Below are 25,919 nucleotides of genomic sequence, written 5' to 3'. Positions count from 1 at the left end.
GCAAAGTGCTCTCAAGCCACTTCCAAGCGCTGGCCCATTCTGCCCTGTGCAGCTTCAGGTGAGTGAGCAGCAGCCTGGCGCTCCTGTTGCTGATGCTGCTGTTCCTGGTTCTGCTGTTGCTGCCTCTGCTGCTGGAGATCCTCTAATGGCAAGAAGGGAAGGAAAAAAAGGCCTCCCATGCTTCTGGTAGATGCCTCCGTTGAGGATGCGCTCAGTGAGGGTGGCGATAGGGGCTTCCCAGGAGCTCACACTGGAGAAGTGTGTGAGGCTCCAACCTTCCACAGCTGTGCCTAAGCTTGGAACAAGTTGCCCCAAGCCTGAATCCACAAGGTCCTGCAACCTACAAATGCTGTCTGATTAAATATCTTCTTTCCTGATTGACCTGCAGCTGATAGTCAGCAATCCGATATTGTTCACACCAGGTTTCATCAGCGGGGTTCCCACCAGGCGTGTTTAGCGTGGGAAAAGGCTGAAAATAGCAAAAGCCCCTTAAAATGGCATTAAAGATGCCAATTATTGGTGATTAGGCTCCCGACGACCAGTCCCGCCTGCTGCGGGCGGGACGGATTCAGGTCAGATTGAAATGCCGGAGTGAAAGTTGGACAGGGCGGGGAATCAGGCGGGGGGGGGGCGTCGCGACCCCCTATTTTTGCGATTTTTCCCACCCCCACACGCCTGAAACCCTGCCTGACGGCTCCAGGAAAATCGACCCCAAAGTGTTGAAAATAAAGGTTTCCATGTTTGACAGCACATTAACAGAAACTTTAAATTGGATAAAACACCGAAGTGGCTACCCTTGTGTGTTGTTAGTTGGTATGTTTGCACTAGGATGAGGGTGAGTGTGAGGGGTGGATAGTGAGATGCGGATGTGATAATGTAGATAGAAAGGGAGGGATGGGTGGAGGTGAAAGGTAAGTTGGTGCGAGTAAGGATGTGCACGAGTAGGGTAGAGAAGGCAGAGTGATGGGGATGTGATGAGAGGCACAGCGGGATGAAGGTGAGTGTGGCTTTGTACTAATGTTTCATGATCTAATGAGATAATTGAAACGTTTGCGCCACTGCACCCAGGTCCTCCTGACGACACCCCTGCTTGTGCCCTCCTGTGCAATGTGCAACCAGGCTGTTTTGGTCTCCTGGGGAGGTATCTTCCGCCCATCGGAAGGGAAGAGGACCTCCCTGCGTACTCTGACTCCCTCCATAAGCATATAGAGGGTGTCATGGGAGAACCTTTGTGCAGCCCTGCACCTCTGTGCAGCGATCGTCAGTGTTTGCAGCACTTCAATGCTGTAGAACACTGACAGCACAAATGTCAAATAAAGTTGGCCACGGCCCCTTTAAGGAAAGCAGCTGATGACGCGTCATGAATGACTTCACCAGACCCACTTCCTCGAATTGGCCCGGGAAACACACTGGGCGGGCTTAACAAGCCCTATCAATGGAAAGTCATTTCACAGAGCGGGATGGAGCCAGCGGGGTCAGGACCCGCCACCGACGTTGCCACCACGGACCCGCTGAGGTTAGTGAAATCGCAGCCTTAGATTCAGAAGCTCAGTACAAACTGGTCAAATTAGCAGCCAGCAACAACTACAAGGAGGGTAGTGGAATTTATTGAAGCCAGTGAGGGCCCTACAGAATAAGTCAGAATAAGTTAGAGAAAATGTATAAGTGGATGAAACAGTGCCACATGAAATTCAATTTGGACAGATGTAGCGCATACAGGAAGATACAATGGGTGTCTTAAGAACTCCATGTATGGTATCAAAATAGCTGCCTGAGGTCAAGGGGCATTAGCCAATCAACACTCAACTTGTCCAATCACTGCGGAGCAGCAATCGACAAAGTAAATAGAATGCTGAACTACATAGTAAAACACCCTCTGAAATGCTGTTATTGACTTGTTTCAATAGACATTTACAGTTATATCTTCCCTATTTCCACTAACATATTGTCTGAAAAAAAGTCTTCTAACCTCCACAGTGTTCTTTTAATAATAATCTCATATTTATGCCCTCATCACCAATTCACTGATCTGTGAAAATAAGCTTTCACTATTTACCCTCTCAAATCTTTTCAAAACTTAGTACATCTATTAGATTCTCTCCCCCCGCCCCACCTCCCCGCTGCACCCCCCAACCTCTATCTGCTCTGCTCTACTGATTACAGCCCTAGTATTCAGGTCTCCCATCATAACTCTATGGGTGATTCTGAGCTCCCAGCAGGGACCTGCTCTCACAGGGAGCACAGGTTCGGGAATCAATGTTGTAGGCCTATCTCTGACTTGTGCTCACTGTGAAAGTGACCCCTGCAGGAGGGCAGGATTGCACAATCACTCATCCTTGGCATCACCCTAGTGAATCTGTTTTGTACCTTTTCCATGGCTGCAATATCCTTGTATAATGGGGGCCCAAAACTGCAGAGTTCACTATGGCCTGACCAATGTCTTGTACTGATTTAACCTCATCCGCCTTGTGCAATCATTTGATTAAAAAATTTGTGGGGTGGAAATTGGCTCTCGCCTCCTTTGGGGTAATAACTTCACCGGGGCGCTACTTTTTGCACCCCGAAAGTTAGCACCCCCACGCCCGAATTTCAATGGTAGCACCCCAAGTGCTACTGGAAGCACTCCCCCTCCCTCTTGGGGCGTTCCCATTGAATAACGTGGTGCTATGTGCTGCAGCACCACGCGCACCGGCACGTAGCACCGTAGTACTGCAGGCATCCCTCCCCAGTTTAAAGGGGAGGGGCCTAGCGCAGCGCGCACCAGGGCCCTGCTGGACCACCGGGGAGCGACGTGCCAGGATAAGAGCCCGGCATTCAAGAGGAGTGCCGGGCTGACCGATTGCGGCTGGCACCCCACAGGAGGAGGCCAGAGGGGACAGGTACTGGCAGACGGCCCAAAAAAAAGGGCGCCCGGTACCTGCCCTTTAACTATCTCCGCTCCGGCTGCAAAAATGCCACCTTAACCCTGTCGGACATAGCGTCCGGTGGTAGGTCAGGAGGCGCGAGCCAAGTTTGCAGCCGGGGCGCTGCGCACGGCGATGACGTCATCGCCAGAGGTGCAGCGCCACAGGGCACTACCGGCTACAGCTGCCGTTGAATTTCGTGGGAGGCATTAGCGCCGCCGTGCCCAGGCGTTAGTTGCTTTGTGCCCCGTTAACGCACCTCAGGACGCTAACGAGGCCCAAAGCAATCGAATTTTTCCCCCTTGGGATCAGAGTAAATGAGATAGAGTTGTGTAAATTACATATAAGTATAACAAAACCTGTCCCTTCCGAAGATTATACTGAGCGTGATTCTCCTGTGCTCCCCTCTGTATTGTGCTTTGTGCAGATTTGCTGCACAGTATACAAGACTGAGTCAGTCACTTTGCTGGTTGATGGTTAAAATCAATGTGACAATATTCACAACATTTGATAGTTGCACAGGAAAGGCACCAAATGCATGATCCCAATTCAAGTTAGGCTGAGTTCTGTGATCTGTGCCAGCAGTTATACAGCCCTGCAGTGTAACGTGATATTGAAACTATAAAATTGCAAAATCTGGACTACAGATTAAATGCAATGCACTGCTTCCAAAAAAATTGAAAGAGTTTTATTATGTAATGGATTTGATAAGGATTTGTAACTTAATACCGTTCTAACATTTTTCCATTTGTTAGTTCAAAAGATTTATGTGTAGCGGTTCGTGTAGATTGCCACTAAATAAGAGAGTTTGACTTCGACGAACTATAAATAAGTTGTTTATTTACAGGAACAGACTAATTACAGCAGGTAAGATGGCAGGTAAGATGGCTGACTGTAGGAGCACCGTGGTGTAGGTCTTGTCCCAGTGGGGACTCCACGAGGACTCGGTTCGCAGTCCTGTGGAGAGCGTGATGACGTCATCACGCTCGCGTGCGCTTAGGCGGCCACGTGACCTGCGCCGTTGCGTCGGTGCCTCTTCCCGGTATGGAGGCTGGCCATTGAGACCGAGGTCGCGAGGCCGGGCTGTGCCGGTGCTTGCCGCGGGAGTGGAGGATCGCTTCGCTCCCGCCGGCTGGCCGATGCGGCCGAAGACATTAGGCCGGGCTGTGCTGGCAGCCGTCCTGGAAGGCCGAGTCAGGCCGGCGGCCGCCGCACGCACGTCACGTCGTACGTGATGTGACATCAACATGTTAGGGTGCCTCTTAAAGGGGAAATGGCCCCAACAGGTAAGTTAAAGGGGCAACGGCCCCAACAGGTAAGTTATACATACAGTAAGGTAAGTTAAAGGGAATTATGTATCTCAATGTAAGGGACAACCAGTGGTACCGCCACATATGCATCCTTCAAGAACTCCATAAAAAACTTCTGAAAATGACAATTACTTGGCATTACCCAAGCAGCGAACTTCCTGAAATTAACAGGCTCTCAGTCACAGGCAATGCTCCAATTAGAACAGTGGGTCGGGTGTCTTGTGTCTTGAACAACATTTTGGTGATTGCTGTGCTAGTGAATATGATTACAGTTTATTCAGAATTATTAAATAAAATTGGAGAACATTTTTAAAATACAAGAAAAAACATTCATCTTCAAAGTTCCTGGTGAGGCGCTTTAGTGCTCCCGGCACATTTAAATGGATGGAAAATCATGGGCAATGCATGCTTGATTTTCTGATGTATGTTCCTGGCTCAAGAAGCTCTGTGCTGGGAATGCTGAAGGGGAAGATTTACCGCAGTCCCCTGCCTGGCTGTCATTTAACCCTCCCCCCACCCCACTGCCTTCACCATTCCTGCTGGGTTAAAATTAAAGCTTTGCTCTGTAGCAATAATGGCAATTTAAGAAAATGTGCCTTTATTGTTCTTCAGGTTTGGAATTAGTTTCACAGTTTACAGTTTTATAATCTAGTGTACACCATGAAAATGTTAAATTTGAATATTTTATATAATCATAAAAGTGCTAGGAATAAAGCACAAAAGTCTACCCAAATCCAGATTAGTGTATTTGCAGAAACACAAGTTTTTTTTGAGAAATAAAACTGAGGTTCAGGTTTGTGAATAGTTCAGGTCAGTAAACTTTGAGCTTTCGTAAAGAAGTGTTTATAGATTCACTTAATCAACAACTAGGACCCATGAGTAACTAGGGGATCAAATATCAGTGAAATCCAGGTTCATTTTGTTAAGTCTGTGTGTTCCAGTTATATTTAAGGTCAATTACTGACACAGACTACAAGAATAACTTTTCAATAGGTCTTTACTATTCGGAGGTTAGGGCTGTACTACCCAGCAAATTACTACACAGCACTTATATACCGGTGTGGTCACCACCGGTATTACCGTATACAGCAGCCAGAGAAAGTAGTACATCTCTTAAGGTGGAACAGGTTTAAGTTCTCTTAAGGTGGAACAAGTTACATACACCACACATTTCCTTACTGATCATACAGCTTTACAACATCCAACAGATTCAAATACTGCTTTTTCTGCCTTTAAGGGGCTGTGTGGCCCATTCAAAATATCGCACATGCGCGGTTTTTCCTATTTAAAAGCCGGTGAGCCGGCTGCGCGGGGACTGCAGAGCGTTGTGTGGCTGTGCAGCTTAAAGGGAATATTGATCATTACCATTGCTGTGAAGATACAAAACAGAATCATAGAACCTTCTTGGGAGAGGAGACCATTCCTGCCTCCTTAATGGTTTGAAACCAGAGAAAACAATGAAAGTTTTTTTTAATTTAAAACAAAAATCTAGATTCATTTTTATTTTTTCAGACTGTCACATTTCTTGTAGTCTCACATTTTTGTCCAAGCCTAGACACAAAAGGCATCACCTAGACACAAAAGGCATCAATCACCTAGACACAAAAGGCATCAAGGGGTATGTGGAGAGAGCGGGAATATGGTATTGAGATAGAGGATCAGCCATGATCATACTGAATGGCGGAGCAGGCTCGAAGGGCCGAATGGCCTACTCCTGCTCCTATTTTTCTATGTTTCTATGTTTCAGAGATGCTAAACTCAGTGAGGTTAGAGTGAAATGGAAAACAGTTGGTGCCTGGTCAGTTGTGGGGAGGGACACGCTCATGCACCAGGAGATTCGTAATGTGACTAAACCAGTTAACATTGAGGTACTGTACTTTGCTTAATAGGAATAGTCTGAAAAAGACAAGCAAAATTTTAGCTACAACACTGAGCAGCTGCTGGAAAACAGAATGAGATAACATAATGGCCTAGATTTTATGGAGTAAATTGGACAGCAACTTCCAGAGTACACACATGCACAGTTAAACGCAGAAATCCAGAAATTGCTGTCCGAGTTTCCCTGCTCCTCCACAGGCTGCACTATACCGGCACCATGCCGATACACTCGGCATTGAAATCCATGTAAGGGCGTGAAGTTGGGGTACATACTCACGAGTTACCCACTAAACACAGCAGAAAAAAGTTAGGGCTGGTGCATTCAGGTGTAAGTGACTTTTTAACAGCGTGATAAGTCACAATTACTGCTTATCAACCTCTCTGACACTGAAAATTTAATTTTACAAGTGTGGAGCCTCATTCCTTCAGAACTTAATTAGCGTTGGAGATTTTTTTTAAATTAAAAATAATTTTTTAAAATTTTTCTTTCTGTCTTTTAATCCCATCTTTTCTTCCCCCCTCTTTATTTCGCTTTTGGTACATGATTTAACTCTAATTTATACTTCCTGGTTTATACTTCCTGGTTTAGGCTCTGCGGGCAGGATTTTCATTGAGCCATGGAGGATTGGAGGCGTGTGGGGGGTTAAAATTTTGAAATCGGGGGGCACGAACGCCCCCAACCCGCCTCCATGCCAGTTTCAAAGGAGGTGGGTACCTGACCCGTGCTGGGACCCGCCTCCCCAAGGCGGGAAGGGGATTAGTGCCAATTAACTGCCTGTTAACAGATAGTTAACAGGCAGTTTTTAGCCTAATCCCTATTTTTATTGGTGAAGTGTGGGATTCCCGACGGCTCCAAACCATGCCAAGTTAGCGAAGCAGGCCGTCGGGATGAAGGACTTGGAGGGGTCGAGATGTCCGGTGTTCAGGTGAGTGATGGGTGCATGAGTGCAGAGGTAAGTGTGTTTGGTGTGTGTAAAGTGTTTAAAGAAGTTTTACTTACCTTTACAGCCTTCCTTCCTTCAGGTCTCAGGAGTCCCTCATCTCACCGGCACAGAAAGCAGAATGGCCGCAATCTGTCAAAATCTGCAGCATTTAGCTTTCTGTTCCGGAGAGATCTCTAAATCATCCTGAGAGGAAGGAATTAACTTAGAGTACAGATTGTCAGTGTTTGACAGCTTCAAACAGCTGTGAAGCGCTGATATTTCATCTGTCAAAAGCTCTTGACAGATGAAATGTCTGTCTGTGACGTCACCTGTTGCCGGGTGGCCCTTAATTGGCCTGCTCAGCCCGCTGGGCGGGCTCAACAAGGTCAATCAAGTGAAAATCGCGTGGATTGGCCACAACTCGATGGAGGCGGGACTACAACCCCGAAAGTTGTAGTCATGCCTCCTACACGCCTTCTCAATTAAAATCTCAGTGAAGATTCTTCAATTGGACTGGTTGAAGAGCCATGCTGTTGCTTGTTCACACAAGATACAGATCCCCTGTAGAGGACGCCACGCTGGATCAGACACCTGATGACAGTAAGTTGCCTCTCAAAATCCTGCAAGAAGTCTGTGGGCAGCTGTCAGTGTAGTGAACGGCGAGCGCCGTTCCTTGGCTGCTGACCGCAAAATTCGGCCATTGATACAAGGCTGTAAACAAAGTCCTTCAGATCCAGTCTAGTGTGAACACTAATAATAATTCAACTTTATTGTCATTGTACAATGCACAACGAAATGTGATCTTGCAAGCTCCCATGAGTCCAGTACAAATAACATTAACTTTAAACGTAAATAGCACCGTCCTGGGAGAAGCAAAGCCGCTGCGTCTGTGCGCGCCGCCATTCCATTTCCACAATCTTCAGCCCAACGCCCGGGCCTGCTCACCAGCCGCCCCTCCCAGGGCTCCTTCCGTGACCTTCTGCATCTGGTCTTCCCATGATGGTCACCCCTCCAGGTACTAACCAGGCCTAGCTTTGTTTAGCTTCCAAGCCTTGCCAGTGACCCTGTCCCTAGTCCCAAGAACACTATGTTGTCACAGAGCTCTAACCAAAACAGCCCTGACTTGAAATGTACTGAAACTCAACCCAGAACACAGATATGGCAACTACAAATAAACTCTACCTTAAAAAGAATCATATATTGAATTTTATTGCTCCAGGAAAACTTGTACATACCGCTCTTCGCGATTTTGTCCCACACAGACACGCCCACCATGCCGAGGAGTTGGGTTGCTACAAGAACGCTGTCGGACCTGAAATCCTATTCCACAACTTGTACTGCAGGGAGACCACAGTGTCCAAGGGATCCAACCACCATTCCTATTGAACAGTTTGATAAGATTTCAACTTTTTGGTTTAAACAATTACAAACAGCAAGTAAGAGAATAAGGATTTGGATCACTTATGTCCCCTATCCTATATTGTAATGCGTAATGTGAAATTTTAAAATATTTTTCGGATAGCCTACTTTACTAATAGTTCTTGTGTCACATATCAGGACAAGATAATTGCAAAATTGAGAGATGTGCACCTGGAAAAAGAAAATTGGTAAATTATACACAATTCATGATGCCATGTGTTAATTCCAATTTTTATGCTTACCTGGAACAGTTTGTGACCTCCATGCTGGGACCCTCACACTGTCGACCTCCACATTGCGGAGCTGGACTATCACACGGGCGGGTTCTACAGATGCATAAACCAATGATGTTGCCATCAGTGTGGCTGCAGGGTTTCCATGGTGACCAGGATCCAAAATTACCATCCACGGTCATGTTTCTCGTCTAAAAGGCAAACATCCAGTAAATCATCAGAACACCACAAAGTAAAATAGGAGTCTAACTGAGTTGTTTACTTTTGGTTGCATATGTTACAAAAACTGGCAGAAGTTATTTCATACTTTGAAATCATTTAATGAGCTTCTGTTTGTATCACAATTGCACAGATCAGTGATGGTCATTAGCACTTTGTATTATCACTGGATTTGTATAATTCCAAAATAGCACAATTTGCAGAACATCTGGACTGAAACCAGACACTTGCAAAATACAGTCAATGCTGCAGAAGAGCAGTCTACTCAAATCACTGTTAACTAGTAAAAAAGTTTGTTTTTAAAAATTATATAATCAGACCTATTTTTTAAAAATCTACTTAAAATTAACACTTTATGTAACAATTCCATATTTTTAATTTCTCCAGGAAATTGGGTAACATTATGCAAGATATGTTATTTAATCCTTCACTGATGATGCAGGATTGTTTCAGTGCACTTCTGAAAATAAAACGCTCTGTTTAATCATGCAATATGCAAGGCATTAAGGTGGGAGGAGGGGAAAGGGGTATCCACCAAATTAAATATCTCAAAATGAGGTACACTAGGAGTAACCGAGGAGAAAAGTCTGGACTAGGGAAGGCAAGGCTAAGTTGAACTGTATGGGGAAACTTAGAAAATGCCCACTGGTGGAGTCTGTGGATTAGAAGTCCTTGTAGGACGACTATGGTGTTTCCTGGTGGGAGAATTCTTCCCAGATATATATGAGAACCTCGATTTTCTGTCACATGGAAAGGACTGCCGTCTGATAATGGAAATTGGCAGATAATCAAGAGTCCCCAAATTATTGAACAATGCTGATTTGCTCTGCCTCTCCTCAATCATCCAGCTCAGCCCTTTCTCACAGCACTCACCTCCATTACTCCTGCTGGCAAGATAAGCTGGTACTAGAAGAGCTGCGGAATCAGCGGAACTATCTGCTCATAGCTCCCTTACTCATCCGCTCACAAGCCCAGATGCCAGATCTGCCACAGACCTCCTGATGAGCGTATATAAACAGACACACTTAGTACTGATTTTAAAGTTGGCAGTTCTGTTCAGCTTAGTGGAGATGCTGGCAGGATCACTGGAGATGAGCGTATAGTGCCTTTAGCAATCACCTCTGCAATTGGGGATCCATGGTGGATGCAGAGGAGTGTTTTTTTGGTCTCTCCTGGGACTTTAGCAGTGCCAGCGGCTGGAGTTGTGGGCGGATGCATGAGACAGCTGGTTTCCCATTATCGGCAAATATTTTGATGGATAATTCAGAACTTAGAACATGAGAGCATTGATTATTGAGGTTCTACTGCAATGTGACCTGCAAGCTATTGGAGACTGACACACCAAACAGGAGACAAAAGCAAAATACTGCGGATGCTGGAAATCTGAAAGAAAAACAGAAAATGCTGGAAATACTCAGCAGGTCAGGCAGCATCTGTGGAGAGAGAAACAGAGTTAACGTTTCAGGTCGATGACCCTTCATCAGAACTGGAAAAAGTTAGAGATGTAACAGATTTTTAAGCAAGTGTAGGAGCAGGGAAAGGGAGGAGGGGAGGAAAAAACAAAAGGGAAGATCTGTGATAGGATGGAAGGCAGGAGAGATTAAAAGACAAAAAGGATGATGGTGCAAGGCAAAAGGAGATGATCATGATCTTATTGAATGGTGGAGCAGGCTCGATGGGCCGTATGGCCTACTCCTGCTCCTATTTCTTATGTTCTTATGACTCATCTATCTATTAAAAATGTTATTCCCATCATCCCATTATTTTACTCAGGAGACAACCCAAGACATTGAAACACTTTGGGGTCGATTTTCCCGCAGGTGCGGGGAATTGTTGGGTTCCCCGAATGTCGGGGTTTCCACACGAATGTAAATGGGTCTGCCAGATTGATGCAATTTTCCCTCAATTGGCCAATTCATTTCCAGCGTGTGGGAACCCTTGCTAATTGACTATTTCCAGTCAGAAAGCCCCACAGTATGATGTCATCATTTGTGGTGCTTTTAAAGTCTATAGCAAGCATTGCAACCTCTGCAGGCTTCCATACGAACCACACAGGATGGCAGAGGAGCCTGCAGCAGCTGTGGCCAGTGCCAGACCCCGAGCTGGCCGCAAATTCGACGAGGCTTCAATGCAGGCATTATTGGATGGGGTGAGGGCCCACAGGGAGGTCCTCTTCCCTAGGTCAGGGAGGAAGAGGCCTCCCACTGAGAACAAGGCTGCATGGATGCAGGTGTCAGCAGATGTCAACTCGCTGGGAGTCACCAGAAGAACCTGGATACAGTGTCTGAAACGATTCCATGACCTTCACCATGCAGGAAAAGTAAGTATGAAGTTACCACCACCCTCAAACTGATCCCCATTGCCTTTCCCCAACAGCACTCAGCTTTAGCACTCTCTTCCTCCACATCCCACTTCACAGTCACATCCATGCACCCTTACCCATTCCTTCTCTCTCTATGCTCACGTTCACACAACTATTCCACCATGCAGCCCTCACACTCCCTCTCACTCTGATGCTTTGAGCACAACTGACAACACACAGAGAGGGCCCTTGGTCTTGCAGCCTCACACCATCTTTGTCTCCCTCTAAGTATCTATGCTATGCAATCTCTACACTCACTCCTTCATTCTCACTCAAACTCCACTTGTCTCCCTCATTGCAGGAAAAGAGAGCTCACAACAACAGAGAGCGAGCCAGGACTGGAGGAGGCCCATCCACAGTAGCCCACCTGGGAGGAAGGAGTCCTGGAAATTGTCGGGGCTGATGTGGCTGCGGAAGCTGGGGAAGGAGAGACAGGGGCAGGCCCACAAGCTGGTGACAGAATAGTTTTCCATCTCTCTCATTGACATAGCATGAGTCGCTGTTATGATTCTGAAGCTACATCATTTGGACTTATGAACATCTGCAAAATCCAATGTGCATGTAACCTTGGCATCACATCTCTACTCTTTCCTTTACTCCCCCACAGGACCATCCGAAGCCCCCGTCCCTACTGCGGAAGAGGAAGAGGCTGATCAGCCAGACGCCTCAGAGGAAGCTCCCACCTCTGAGGGCGCAGCGTCAGCAGAATTCAGTGCACCCAGCACCAGCGCAGACACTCACACCTCGGTGGGACCTTCGCGAGACTGAGCATTGTTGTCACCTGGTGTATCACAGCTCACAAGTGAGCATCAGCAGATGGTGGAGACAGGGACAGCAGTGGAGAGTCCTCATCGGAGGGCACAGGACTCTGCCAGCTCAGCTCTGCTGCATGTCGACCCTGTGCCTCTGGGTCCATCCACAAGAGAAGAGGTGATGGATCTCCATGCACAGATGCAGGAGTCTCTGGCAGATTTTGTCTCCAGGGTCGCTGCGAGTGTGGAGCGAATGGAGGAGTCCATAGCGAACATGAGCAGAGCCTTTGTGGAGTCATTGGTGCATGAACGCATTACCACGGAAAGGATGGCAACCTCCGCGGAAAGGATGGCTACAGTAGAGGAGAAGATGGTTACGGCCATGGAGGAGCTAAGTTGCCAGAGTGTTGAAAACATGGTGAGTGTTCAGAATAGACTGACATCTCTGGAGGAGCAATGGTCAGCTTTTAAGCAGAGAAACCAGACCTTCATGGCAGGCCCTCTGAGTAGGACTGCCATTGTAGAAACGGGTCCCCATGGCCCCCCTGATGTGCAGCAAGCTGCTCTCAAACCACTTGCAGGCACTGAGGGGGACCTGACCCATGAGAGGGAGGTTGGCGGCAGACCTCAAGGAAGTGGGGGCTCCTCTCCAAGCGCTCACACTTCCATGCCACTGCAGAGCCCTCGGTCAGAGCCCCGCCGGATTCCACACCCAACGGAGATAGAGGTCTCAACCCCTGCACAGCCGCAGGAGCAGCAGACTGCTGGCGAGCCCTCACAGGCTCGCCACCCCAGAGGACGCCCGCCAAAGATGTCGAGACAGGAGCAGCAGGAAAGTGAGCAAGGGGCCTCCACATCTGCCGAAGCCACAGGGGAACCACTACGTAGGAGCACGCGTTAGAGAAAAATAAAGCACCACTAATCACAAGGGTAGTCACTTGGGTGAAATGTTGTGTTTATTTTTAAAATGCCATCAGTTGGTTATTGTAAATAAAATTTCAGATGGCAACTTCTGCAGTTGTGGCGTGTGTCATTTCGCAATGGTGGCTGGAGATCCTCTAATGCCAAGAGGGGAAGGAAAAAAAGGCCTCCCATGCTTCTGGTAGCTGCCTCAGTTGAGGAAGCGCTGAGTGAGGGTGGCGAGAGGGGCTTGCAGGAGCTCACACTGGAGAAGTGTGTGAGGCTTCTGTAGTGTATGTAACCTGTACCACCTTAAGAGGATACCTTAAGGTGATGGACTACTTTTTGATGGCTCCTGTACATTGTAGTACCGGTGGTGACCACACCGGTATATAAACCCTGCAGAGCAAAGTGTATCCCAGTTCAGCCCTGACCATCAATCACTAAAGACCTGTTTAATTATTTCTGTAGTCTGTGTCCTGTTATTCAGCATAACTACATTTGAAAACACAGACTCAACAGCTCCAACCTTCCACAGATATGTCTAAGCCTTGAACAAGTTGCCCCAAGCCTGAAACAACAAGGTCCTGCAACCTACAAATGCTGTCTGATTAAATCTCTTCTTTCCTGATTGACCTGCAGCTCAAAGTAAGCAAGCCAACATAGTTCACGCCAGATTTCATCAGCGGGGTTCCCACCAGGCGTGTTTAGCATGGGAAAAGGCTGAAAATAGCAAGGGCCCCTTAAATTGGCATTAAAGATGCCAATTATTGGTGATTAGGCTCCCGACGACCAGTCCCGCCAGCTGCAGGCGGGACTGATTCGGGTCGGATTGAAACGCCAGTGTGAAAGTCGAATGGGGCGGGGAATCAGGCGGGGGGGTGGGTGGGGGGCCGTCGCGACCCCCCATTTTCGCGATTTCCCCCCCCGCACATGCCTGAAACCCCGCCTGACGGCTCCAGGAAAATCAACCCCTTTGTGTGAAGAAGTGCTTCCGGACATTATTCCTAAACTTGTTTTTAATAGATAATACTACCTGCATGGGAGCCATGTTCACAGCCCCTGTGTTCACAGGAACTGCAGGTCAGAGCAGTGGCAGTACAATGTTTTAGCCCTTTCCCTAATCGCACTTCCTGTGCATGGGCTCCCCACTGGATACTCAGGATCACAGAATTACCTCTATCCCTTCTCATCCTTCTCAACGTCTCTGCCACCTTTGACACTGTCGAACACACCATCCTCCTCCAATGCCTCATCTCCAGTGTCCAGCTCAGTGGGACTGAACTTCCTTGGTTCCACTCTTATCTAGACAATCGTAACCAGAGCACTTCTAGTAATGGATTCTCTTACCGCTCACGCACAGTTACCCCTGGAGTTCTCCATAGATCTATCCTTGGCCCACTCCTTTTCCTCATCTACATGATGTCCCTTGCGATATCATCTGAAGACATGGGATCAGGTTCCACATGTACACTGACGACTCCCAGCTCTACCTCTCCGCCATCTCTCTCAACCCCTCCATTGCCTCTGTTTTGTCAGACTGCTTGTCTGACATCCTGTTCCGGATGAGCCACAATTTCCTCCACTTAAACATTAGGAAGACCAAAGCCATCATCCTCAGACCTGCCAAAAATTCTGTAGTCTCACCACCGATTTCATCCCCCTCCTCAGCCAGTGTGTCAGGGTTGAGCCAGGCTGTTTGCAATCTCGGCATCCTATTTGACCTCAAGCAGAGCCTCCAACCCAATATTCTCTCCATCACAAAGACCGCTTACTTCCAACTCCGTAACATCACCCGCCTCCATCCCTGCCTCAGCTCATCTGCTGCTGAAGCCCTCATCCATGCTTTTTATTACCTCCAGACTCGACTATTCTAATGCTCTCCTGGCCAGTCTACCATCTTTCCATGAGCTTCAGCTCATCCAAAATTCTGCTGCCCGCATCCTGCATCAAATTCCGCTCACCCATTACCCTTCTGTGGGATATTTTCTATGTTGAAGGTGCTATAGAAATGCAAGTTGTTATTGTTGATTGAATTAGTTGCAGGGCATTCTTAGGCTCTGACTGAAACTCAGCAGCCAGATAATAGATTCACTCCTGCCACAGGGGAAACATTTAAAATAAATTACAGCTTACGGGTAGAAGATGTACATAACACACCAGCACTAAGGGGAAGCACTCTGGGGAAATACACTAATATCACTCATACAGGACACAAAGTAAGTTAATAAACTGGAGGCACTGTATTTGAATATTGCCCAGAGAGTTACTTTCTAATTGTAGAGAATAAAGTAGCAGCACAGTAAACTGTGCCTATTGAACGCAGTGCTGGAAGTGCAGACAAGTGTTAAAGAAGGTGCTTGCAGTTACATTTGCAGTTCCAGGTGGGTAGGAGAGTCCCTTAGCTAAATGTATATTGGTTGTGCACTTGACACTGCACTGGTGTTTTTTCAGCTACAACCTCTTGATCAGTGTCTGAGTTCTAAGCTGGCCTTCATTCCTCTTCCTCCCCAGTTATACCTTTTTATATAGCAACAGTGTGCAGCACATACCAGACAATGATTATCTCGGAGAACCTTGCAGATCTGTACTATAAGGTGCCTCTGATCTGTTGAGACATCTGAAGCACGGCTACAAGATGAAAATGGTACAGTCCTATAATAATTCTGGTAGTTGCACAGGCTTCAATGAGACTGCACACCACTTCTGCTTGTGGCTGCTGCAAGGGTATCATTAGCCAGAATTAAAGAGACTAGCTTTGGTCTCCAAGTAGGCATTTCTTGCATTTGCCTTTGCCTTCAAATTCACCTGACAAAGATAATTATCTTAAAACAAATACATTGGCCGGAATCTTTACCTTGGAGTTGGGTTTTGTGCGTGCAGGACGCGTAGCGGGTTGGGAATGCAAGGTTCTGAGTGACTTTAACTTAATGGCCCTAATTGAAAGACTCATGCGCGTTTCCCGGCCCTATTAAATGGAGCAGGTCTGATGATGTCATCGATGACTCGTTTCCAGCGCCGATATTTAAAGCAACCTTGCACTGAACTCATTTAAAGTTTGCTAGAGGAGGGTGGAACCTGACAAACAAAGGGCTGAGCACTCTTATAAAGCAGCGATGATGGCTAACTAAAGGCAGAGGGCTGCACCATGGTTTTCAGATGCATCCCTGCTTGCTCTGGTGGAGGCAGTCAAAGCACACAGGGAGGTCCTCTTCCCTGCTGATAGGCGAAAAAGACCTCTAAAAGACACCAAAATAGCCTGGCTGGATATAGCTGAGGAGGTCAGTAGCAGGGATGTTGGGAGGAGGACCTGGATCCAGTGCAGGAAACGATTCAATTATGTCATGATGTCAGGAAAGGTGAGGGCAATGCCACATTCACCTTCATCCTAATGTGCCTGTCATTACATCCCCATCACCATGCCTTCCCAAGCCTACTCCTGCATATCATTCCTCACACCAACATACTTTCCAGGTCCACTCATCCCTCTTGTTGTGTATGTACCTTTAAGAGAATAACTGGTCTCAGACTGCAGTACCGGCAGTGACCACCCCTGTATAAAAGGCGCTATTGAGCCTCTGTGTTTTTAGTTTTCACAATTGACTTCCACCAGTAAAGACTTACTTTGTTCACTCCTGCTGTCTGTGTCTCAATTATTCACGGACGTAACACTGGCGACGAGTAAGAAACGAACTTACCTGCAACTCGGCAGCACCTCAGACGACGTTATTGAAGGTCGAAGCCAAAAGAAAAAAATAATAAAATCCAAAGAAACTCGAGAAACGGGCGTCGACAGTGGGCAACCACCCTCCAAATCGTCGGATTGGAAACTTGCAGGAGAGACTGTCCAGAGCCAGGCTTGGTTCCTCGGTCTGTGGTTTCCCAGCTAATCGGGCCGGTGGCAGGTAGTGCACTGATCCTTCCTGGGCTGCGGCGGGCTGAAGCTCGATTGGGTGGCATTTCAATGGGGCCGGGCAGCGAGTCAGGAAGCAAAGAGAGAGAGAGAGGGTGGAGCACACAGGGCGCGGCCGGTGCTTCGGAGCCGGGCAGCGTTCGGACCTAAGAAGAGGGAGGGAAGTGTCCCAGAGGGTCTGCTCCATGACGGGAAAATAATAAAAGAAAAAAAAAATCAATATTAAACGCGCAAGAAACCGTGGAAAGCAGCGCTAACAACAGCGGGGAAGAAGGCAAAGCGCGGGAGGCGCCATTTTAGATTTGCAAGATGCCGAAGACTGGCTGTATCACTGCTTTTGATAATACAATAGAGGACTGGACCACGTATGTGGAAAGAGTCGAGGTATATTTCGAGGCAAACGAAATAGCGGAGGGGAAAAAGGCATCGATATTGCTAAACTTAATGGGCGCTAGAACGTACGGCCTATTGCGGGACCTGATTACTCCAGCCAAACCGAAGGCGAAGAGTTTTAACGAAATTGTTGCTGTCCTACAGGAACACTTAAACCCTGCACCGCTGTTGATAGCAGAAAGATTTAAATTCCACAGGAGAACTCAGCACAAAGATGAGAGCAATGCTGAGTATCTTACGGAACTACGCAAGCTATCAAAGCACTGCCAGTTCGGAGCAGGACTGGCAGATACCCTACGGGACAAATTTGTCTGTGGACTCCTGAGTGAAGGAACACAGAAGAAGTTACTCTCAGAGAAAGAGCTGACGCTAGATAAGGCTTTCAGCGTGGCAGTATCGTATGAAGCAGCAGCCAGGGGAGCTGCAGAAATTCAACAAAAACCACAGGAATACGGCACCCACGAAATGACATGGGGATTTGCAAAATGTTATCGTTGCGGCAGAACTAACCATGACCAGAAGGACTGCTGGTCCAAAGACAAAATATGCAGGCAATGCGGGAAGATGGGACGCATTGCACGAGTTTGCAGGTCTGGGAAGAAGACCAGCGACAACAAAAAGGCTACTAAGGAACCGTACAAGAAAGTACAAAAGATGACGGACAGTAGTTCCGAAGACCAGATGAGCGATAGTGAATCCGGGAACAGGAGATTAAGCTGTCTCAAACTTCACAATGTAATCGCAAAAGAGGATCACTGAACCATTTGGGTCACCCTCACGATAGCAGGGTCCCAAGTTAAAATGGAATTGGACACAGGATCAGCGCTAACCGTCATGAATCGACGAGACTACGAGCGGCTATTTTCACACATACCCTTGAGAGAGACATCCATCGTCTTGACGACGTATACGGGGCAAAAAGTATACCCCAGAGGAAAAATAAGGGTGCCTGTCGAATACAACAGCAAGAAAATACGGAAATTGTATCTCTACATACTGCCAAATGTTGGACCACCGTTATTGGGACGAGAATGGATCAGGAAGATAAACTTAGATTGGCACTCCATTCATGCAATGACGGTGGACGGTAAAAAAGATGAAGACGTCACTCCTGGAAGATTGTCAACAATCTTAGCTAACGCCAAAGAGGTATTTCAACAAGAACTGGGCACGCTTAAAGGCGTAACCGCCTCGATAAAAATAGAAGAGAATGCAGTTCCCAAGTTTTTCAAAGCAAGACCGGTACCATATGCAATTCGCCCAGCCGTCGAGGCAGAGCTGGAGAATCTGGAGAAGGCGGGCGTGTTGTCTAAGGTCGACTGGAGCGAGTGGGCGACACCCATCATTCCTGTCATGGAGAAAACGTTAAGCAATAAGTCCGGGGAGCCAAGGAAGATTCGCATCTGTGGGTATTTCAAGGTGATGGTGAACCCGATCCTTCACACAGTACAATATCCTCTTCCAAGGATAGAAGACATCTTCGCCTCACTGTCTGGAGGGAAGCGTTTTACAAAAATTGACCTAGCACAAGCATATTTGCAGATGGAGGTTGAAGAGTCCTCTAGGAAGTATCTCACGATAAACACTCATAAAGGTCTTTACCAGTATCATCGATTGGTATTCGGAGTAGCATCGGCTCCGGCGATATGGCAAAGAGCGATGGAACAAGTCCTGCAAGGGATTCCGGGGACTCAGTGTTGCTTGGACGACATCCTTGTAACAGGTGAAGATGACAGTGAACACCTTAACAACCTAGAACAGGTGCTCACTAGACTACGGGAACATGGGCTGCGAGCCAACCGCCCCAAGTGCGAATTTTTTAAGAAACAGATATTGTATTGTGGCCACGTGATTGATGAAGAGGGGTTACATAAGTCCCCTGACAAAATTGAAGCGGTTGTTAAGGCCACAGCGCCTGAAAATGTGTCGCAACTGAGGTCATTCCTCGGATTGATGAATTACTATCATAAGTTTTTGCTGAATTTGTCGACAATTCTGCACCCACTGAACGCCCTGCTACGAACGGGGGTAGCATGGAAATGGAGCGATAATTGTAAGCGTGCTTTTCAGGAGAGTAAGGACTTAATCACATCAAGGGAAGTATTGGCTCACTACAACCCAGCACTGCCAATCAGGCTGGTGTGTGATGCGTCTCCCTACGGCATTGGGGCGGTACTGTCACATAAATTCCTTGATGGTTTAGAGAGGCCGATAGCTTTTGCGTCACGCTCGTTAACTTCTGCCGAGCGTAACTATGCCCAGATTGACAGAGAGGCCCTCAGCCTAGTGTGGGGGGTGAAGAAGTTCAATCACTACCTGCACGGTCAAAAATTTACTCCACTAACCGATCATCAACCTCGTCTCCATTTTCAACCCTCAGAAGGGCGTACCGATAATGACAGCACAACGGCTGCAGAGATGGTTCCTTTTCCTAGGGGCACACCAATATGACATCGAGTACAAAGGAACTAAACAGCATGGAAATGCTGATGGATTGTCACGTCTACCGTTGCCAACGGTGGAAGAAGAAGACCTTGCAGTGGATCCAATGGAGTTATTCCACTCGACCATAGTCGAATGTCTCCCTGTGACGAATGCAAACATAGAAAAGGAAACACGGAATGACCCGACACTATCACGGGTCTATGATTTAACGGTGAAGGGATGGCCAGCACATGGCGAACCACTGCTGCCAGCATTCTCGCTGAGAAGAGAACGGCTGTCAGTGTGCAGAGGAACTTTGATGTATGGATCCAGAGTAGTAATTCCACCTAAGTTGACAGATAGAGTGCTCAATGAGCTTCATGAGGGTCATCTGGGTGGGGTAAAAATGAAGAGCTTAGCCAGAGCGTTTGTGTGGTGGCCGGGAATCGATAGAGAAATCGAAGAGATGACCAAGAGCTGTGCAGGATGCCAGAAGGTCCAAAACGCCCCACAAGCTCCTCTGCATCCATGGGAGTGGCCCTCATCTCCATGGCAAAGGGTGCACATTGATTTTGCTGGTCCCTTCATGGACTCAATGTTTTTAATTGCGGAGGATGCACATTCAAAGTGGCCAGAGGTAATAAAAATGTCCTCAACCACCACAGAAAAAACTATCACAGTTTTACGAACCATATTCGCCAGGAATGGGCTGACTGAACAGATTTGCTCTGACAATGGACCACAGTTTGTGTCTGAAGAGTTCCGGAGGTTCTTAAAGAACAATGGTGTTAAGCATTACACATTTGCCCCATATCATCCAGCCACTAATGGATTGGCCGAGAGGTTTGTCCAAACATTCAAGAAGGCTATCAAGGCAATGTGCAATGAAGATATACCCCTACAACACAAGGTGGACAACTTCTTGTTTGCCTACCGGAATGCGGCACATGCGGTTACCAACCAAACTCCAGCCATGATGTTCTTCAATCGAAGACTACGATGCCGCTTGGATTTGGTTAAGCCAAACGTCCGAAGAGATGTGGAGAACAGGCAGTTTCAGAATATGAATGAAAGGCCGACCAGGAGTTTTAAGATAGGTCAACCAGTTTTGGCCCGGTACTACCGCACTGAGAAATGACAGCCAGGAACGATTTGTACACGACAAGGACCTCTCATGTATACCGTGGACGTTGGGGAGAGCATTGTAAGACGCCATGCTGACCAGATTCTAGAGTCACAGGAAAACGTCAACTCCACACCACGATCTGATACACCTGGTTGTAGCGGTTTGTGTAGATCACCACTAAATAAGAGAGTTTGACTTCGACGAACTATTAACAAGTTGTTTATTTACAGGAACAGGCTAATTACAGCAGGTAAGATAGCAGGTAAGATGGCTGACTGTAGGAGCACCGTGGTATAGGTCTTGTCCCAGCGGGGACTCCACGAGGACTAACTAGAAGTTTCCCAGCTCAACTGCCAGCAGGTTCCAAGCTCAACTGCCAGCAGGTTCCAAGCTCTACTGCCAGCAGGTTCCAAGCTCAACTGCCAGCAGGTTCCGAGCTCTATTGTTGGAAGGTTCCAAGCTCTGACATCATCAGAGTACAGGAGAGGAGCCTGAGTACAGTAACAGACACATACAGTAAGGTAAGTTAAAGGGAATTATGTGTCTCAATGTAAGGGACAACCACACGTTCCAATTGCAGCTACCGCAGAACCGGTAATATTGGAAGCAGATGAACCAAACAACGACATTGATCCCGACTCAACATTGCCAGAAGAACCTGATACCCCAAAGAGGCGTTATCCAGACAGAATCAGGAAGCCTCCTCAAAGACTGAACTTATAATTGCTTAAACTTAACCAATGTATCTAGCAACAGTAATTGTGATTGTAACTAGTTATCATTTAGTTGTTAAATGAAGGTTTTGTACTGTTTATCTAAAAGGGGAGGAATTGTTGTGTATGTACCTTTAAGAGAATAACTGGTCTCAGACTGCAGTACCAGCAGTGACCACCCCTGTATAAAAGGTGCTATTGAGCCTCTGTGTTTTTAGTTTTCACTATTGGCTTCCACCAGTAAAGACTTACTTTGTTCACCCCTGCTGTCCGTGTCTCAATTATTCACGGACGTAACACCTCTCTCTCTATGTACATACTCACATCCCCATCTGACTAACCACTCCTGACACTCACCCTCATCCTAAAGCAATCATAGCAAGTAACACCACAGAAGGAGGCTATTTGGCATTGGCACTCCACTCCCTCATAGTCACCCTCTACAGATGTAACCCATCCATTCCTTACACTCATTCCATCATTCTCACTCAAACTTCTCTGCAGGAGAAAAGAGCCCAGAACACACAGGAGAGACAGAGAACTGGAGTTGGCTCTCCAGTCTTCGTCCAACTAACACCAGCAGAGAAGGGGGCTCTGGAAATTTCGGGAGTTGGAAAGATCCTGCCGGTGGGAGACGGACATCCCAGCAACCTGGTGACAAAATCACATCTCATAAAGCCACACTCATATGGTGACTGATGTCAGCAGCCAGTGAAATGCCATCATGTGTATAATGGCAACGTTACACATTCTTATTATAACACTTCTAATTCATCTCTTTACTTTCCCACAGGTCCATCAAGTGCCCCCCCACCCTGCCCCTCCCCCACCACTGTCCAGCCAGAGGAGGAAGATGATTCCTCAGAGGAGCCTCCACCCTCTGAGGGTGCACCGCCAGCAGACCCAAGCGCACCCAGCGCCAGCGCAGATACGCACACCTCAGTGGGTCCTGTGCGCCACAGAGTAGAGTTGTCACCTGGTATCGCACAATTCAGAAGTGAGCAAGAGCAGGTGGTGTTGACAGGGACAGTAATGGAGACTGCTTGCCGGAGGGCGCAGGCTGCTCCAAGCTTTGCTTAGCTGCACGGAGACACTGAGCCTCGAGGGCCATCGAGAAAAAGGGTGCACCTGGAGGAGCAGCAACAAATGCGGAGGCTCTGGCAGCTTTTGCAGCCGTGATGTGTGCAGCTGTACAGAGAATGGAGGAGTCCATCTCCAACATGAGCACCACCATCTCGCAGGCGATGGCGACGATGTGCTGTTCCATGGATGGCCACCTGCATGGAGCAGCAAATGCACCAGTCACATGAGCACATGCTAGTTGTGGACAACAGATGGCAGGCACTCATAGACCTCCTCTCTAGGAGGGATATAAACTTAGATTTGGACGTTCGGCACCCCTCAGCTGTGCAGTAAGGTGTTCTCCAGCTCCTTGCTAGCAGGGAAGTGCGGGTGGCCCATGAGAGGGATGATGGTGAGAGTGGACATGGGAGTGGGGGCTCTTCTCAAAGTGCTCCCACTTCTTCCCCCAGTGCCTCCCCCTCAGTCAGAACCTCACGTGCTTCCTCGGATCCCAATAGCCGGGTCTGCCCCTGCACAGTCACAGGAGGAGCAGTCTTTGACGGGGCCATCAGAGGTTCCAAAACCCAGAGGATGTCCGCCAAAAGTGTCTAATGAGTTGCAGCAGGGAAGTGAGCAGCCGGCCTCTAGCTCTGCTGAAGCCACAGGGGTTGCACCACATGGAAGCACTCGGAAAAGAAAAAAGACATATAAGTAGATGCACGCAGGTATGCACATGGGTGTATGAAAAAATGTTAGTGGTAAGTTTCAGTTATTTTGATGACCCACGTAAAGCTTTTTCTTTGCACCACTTTCCGGTCTTGTCCATTTTTGCCTCAAGCCTTGGAAGTGGCTTTGGCACTCGGAGTGAATGGTGAGACATTACTTAACCTTGAGCACTGGGGCTTTGGGTGAGAGGAATGGCTTCGTCATTTTAGGGATGCTTTATGGTGTTCTTGGGGGGCGGTGGGGGGGACTTAGTACAGCATGTAGCAGCCATGTGGCTGCATTGGAGCAAGTTAAGTAAATCTGGCCATGGTGAGGCCATCCCGGACCCCCTGGGCAGCAATGTGTGCCTCTGCTGGTCCATCCTCCTCCTCGTCTTCCACCTGTTCTTCCTCCTCCTGCTCCTCTGAAAAGGCTGCATGCTCTGCGCCATGCTCCTCCGGCAGCTCCAATCCTCACTGCTGCGCTATGTGGTGCAGCACGCAGCAGACGACGATGATTCTGCAGACCCTGGCTGGTGCGTACTGAAGGGCTCCTCCAGATCTGTCAAGGCATCTGAAGCACAACTTCAGCATGCCTATTGTTTGCTCTATGACACATCTGGTGGAGACATGGCTCTCATTATAACGCTCCTTGGCTTCAGTACTTTGCGTTCTCAAGGGTGTCATGAGCCACGTCTTCAGCGGATGGCCCTTGTTTCCAAGCAGCCAGCCGGTAAGTCTGTTTGGAGGTGCGAAGAGTTGAGGGAGTGTGGACTGGTGCAGGACGAAAGTCATTGGCAGCTGTCAGGGAATCTGGTGCACAATCATCTTTTTATGATTGCAGACGAGCTACACATTGAGGGAGTGGAAGCCCTTGCGGTTCACAAACACTCCTGGGTGATGATGGGGTGCCTTCATGGCCACATGTGTGCAATCACTGATGCCCTGCATCTGTGGGAAGTCAGCCAGGACCGCAAAGTTGTGCGCCCACTCAGTAACACTGGCTTCATCAGTGGCAAAGTTGATATAATTGGCTGAATTGTGAAACATGGCATTGGTCACCTGTGTGATGCATCTGTGGGCAGCCAAGTGCGAGATGCCGCAAATGTCTGCTGCAGATCCCTGGAAGGAGCCTGAGGTGAAGAAGTTGAGGGCAGTGGTGACTTTGACAGCCACTGGTAAGGAGTGTCCATCAGGCCCTCTGGGCAGCAGGTCTTGTCCAAGCAAGCTACAAATGTCTGCGATGCCCTGGCACAATAGCCTGAGCCTCCTGAGCACTGCTGCTCAGTCATGTTGAGGAAGCTCATCCTCTGCCTGTATACTTGTGTTGGGGGTATTGCCTCTGGCGCACTGCAGCCCTGTGGTGTCCCTTTCTCTTCTGCGGTGCATCAGGTCGTTGAGGAGAAGGCTGCTGTTGTGGTTGCTGCTGGTGTGGCTGGTGTTGTTGGTGGTGGGGCTCATCTTGGTACGATTCTGAGGCGCCCATGCTAATGTAGTAGATGGCAGGTAAAGTGGAGATCAGAGGGCTAATCTCTCAATGTTGTGATACTGAGTAGCAATGTGGTGAGAGTGACTTCCGAGGTTTCAGAAATGACCTGCAAACTGCTGACACCCAAATCTGTGGACAAAATGGAGTGAGCAAGAGCCTTTCCATGAGGCAAGTAATGAGGTGTAATGTTGCAGTGTTTATGTGCTTTTCCCAGCTGTCAATGAATGAACTCACCAGTGACCACTGAGCTCCTGCCTCCCCTTCACAGGCAAGGTACCCGACCACCGTGAATCCCATGCTCCTGCAGTAGAAGTCAAAAGCTGGCGTTAAAAACCCTCTTAAGGGTCTCTCAACAAGCATTTAATGACTTCAATGAGGTCGCCCACCTCTGCCCATCGGGTCCGCGTCGCGCCTTCAAAGCCGCCCGGGTTAAATGTGCGTGGTGGCGGGTTCCCGATGTACTCGCTATTTCCGGGATTTTTACTGCCGACCCGCCCCCAAACCTTCACGCTCGGCAACGGGAAAACTCCAGCCATTGTGTCTGCTGTCTGGACTCGCATAATACAGTGTTGTTGGTCACTGACTAGCTGCATATTGATGGAGTAGAACCTGCTGATAAATGCAGCAGTCACCTGTTTGATAGAGCTGCGGTCAGTTTACTGCCCGATGGCCCCAGGGCTAACCTGGAAGGAGCTAGAAGATAAAAGTTGAGGGCTGTGGTCACCTGCCACTGATAGTTCCAATTCTATGGTGCAGGTTAGCGCCAGGTCTCTTTGAAGAAGCCCTATATCTGTTTCCCTGATGAACCTGGCCCTGTAGAGGCAATGATGACCTCAAAAGGCATTTTAAAAAATGTAGTCACAAAATGTGGAATGCCTCTAATTGGGTGTACAAAACTCCATGCCTGATTCTGCAACCCATGCCTCCATCCAGGGAGGCTCCATGCCAGGAGCAGAGCCTCGTAAAATTGACCTGAGTGCATCAACTTCAAAACAAGTATATCCACAAGGCATTAAACTAAGCAATGGCGCTTTTTGCGAAAACAAAACCTGAGGTTTAACTGCACTATGGACATTGATCACTAGGTTTATCAGATTTTTCTCCTCATATAATCAGCCTTTTTGCTACAGTGCTTCATGACAATCATGATTCATTACATTATCATCTCAAATGTGTTACATTATCATCTTAAACTC

General features: G+C 47.9%; 1 protein-coding gene across 1 annotated transcript in view; it reads right to left on the bottom strand.

Moving 5' to 3' along the window:
- The window catches only part of sema5a (sema domain, seven thrombospondin repeats (type 1 and type 1-like), transmembrane domain (TM) and short cytoplasmic domain, (semaphorin) 5A), a 394,308-nt gene that overhangs the window by 86,285 nt on the left and 282,104 nt on the right, over positions 1–25,919 (bottom strand). Inside the window, exons 13-14 of the mRNA XM_085988245.1 lie at positions 8,676–8,857; positions 8,250–8,393 (exon numbers count right to left, since the gene is read on the bottom strand). Coding sequence (XP_085844371.1) covers positions 8,250–8,393; positions 8,676–8,857 — 326 coding nt within the window. The remainder of the gene's footprint in view (positions 1–8,249; positions 8,394–8,675; positions 8,858–25,919) is intronic.

Source organism: Somniosus microcephalus, chromosome 5 (genome assembly GCF_052327205.1).
Source record: "Somniosus microcephalus isolate GS21.2 chromosome 5, FLI_Smic_1.0, whole genome shotgun sequence".
NCBI classification, from domain to species: Eukaryota; Metazoa; Chordata; class Chondrichthyes; order Squaliformes; family Somniosidae; genus Somniosus; species Somniosus microcephalus.
Note: the sequence above shows the minus strand (reverse complement) of the source record. Positions and strands in the feature narration are given on the sequence as shown.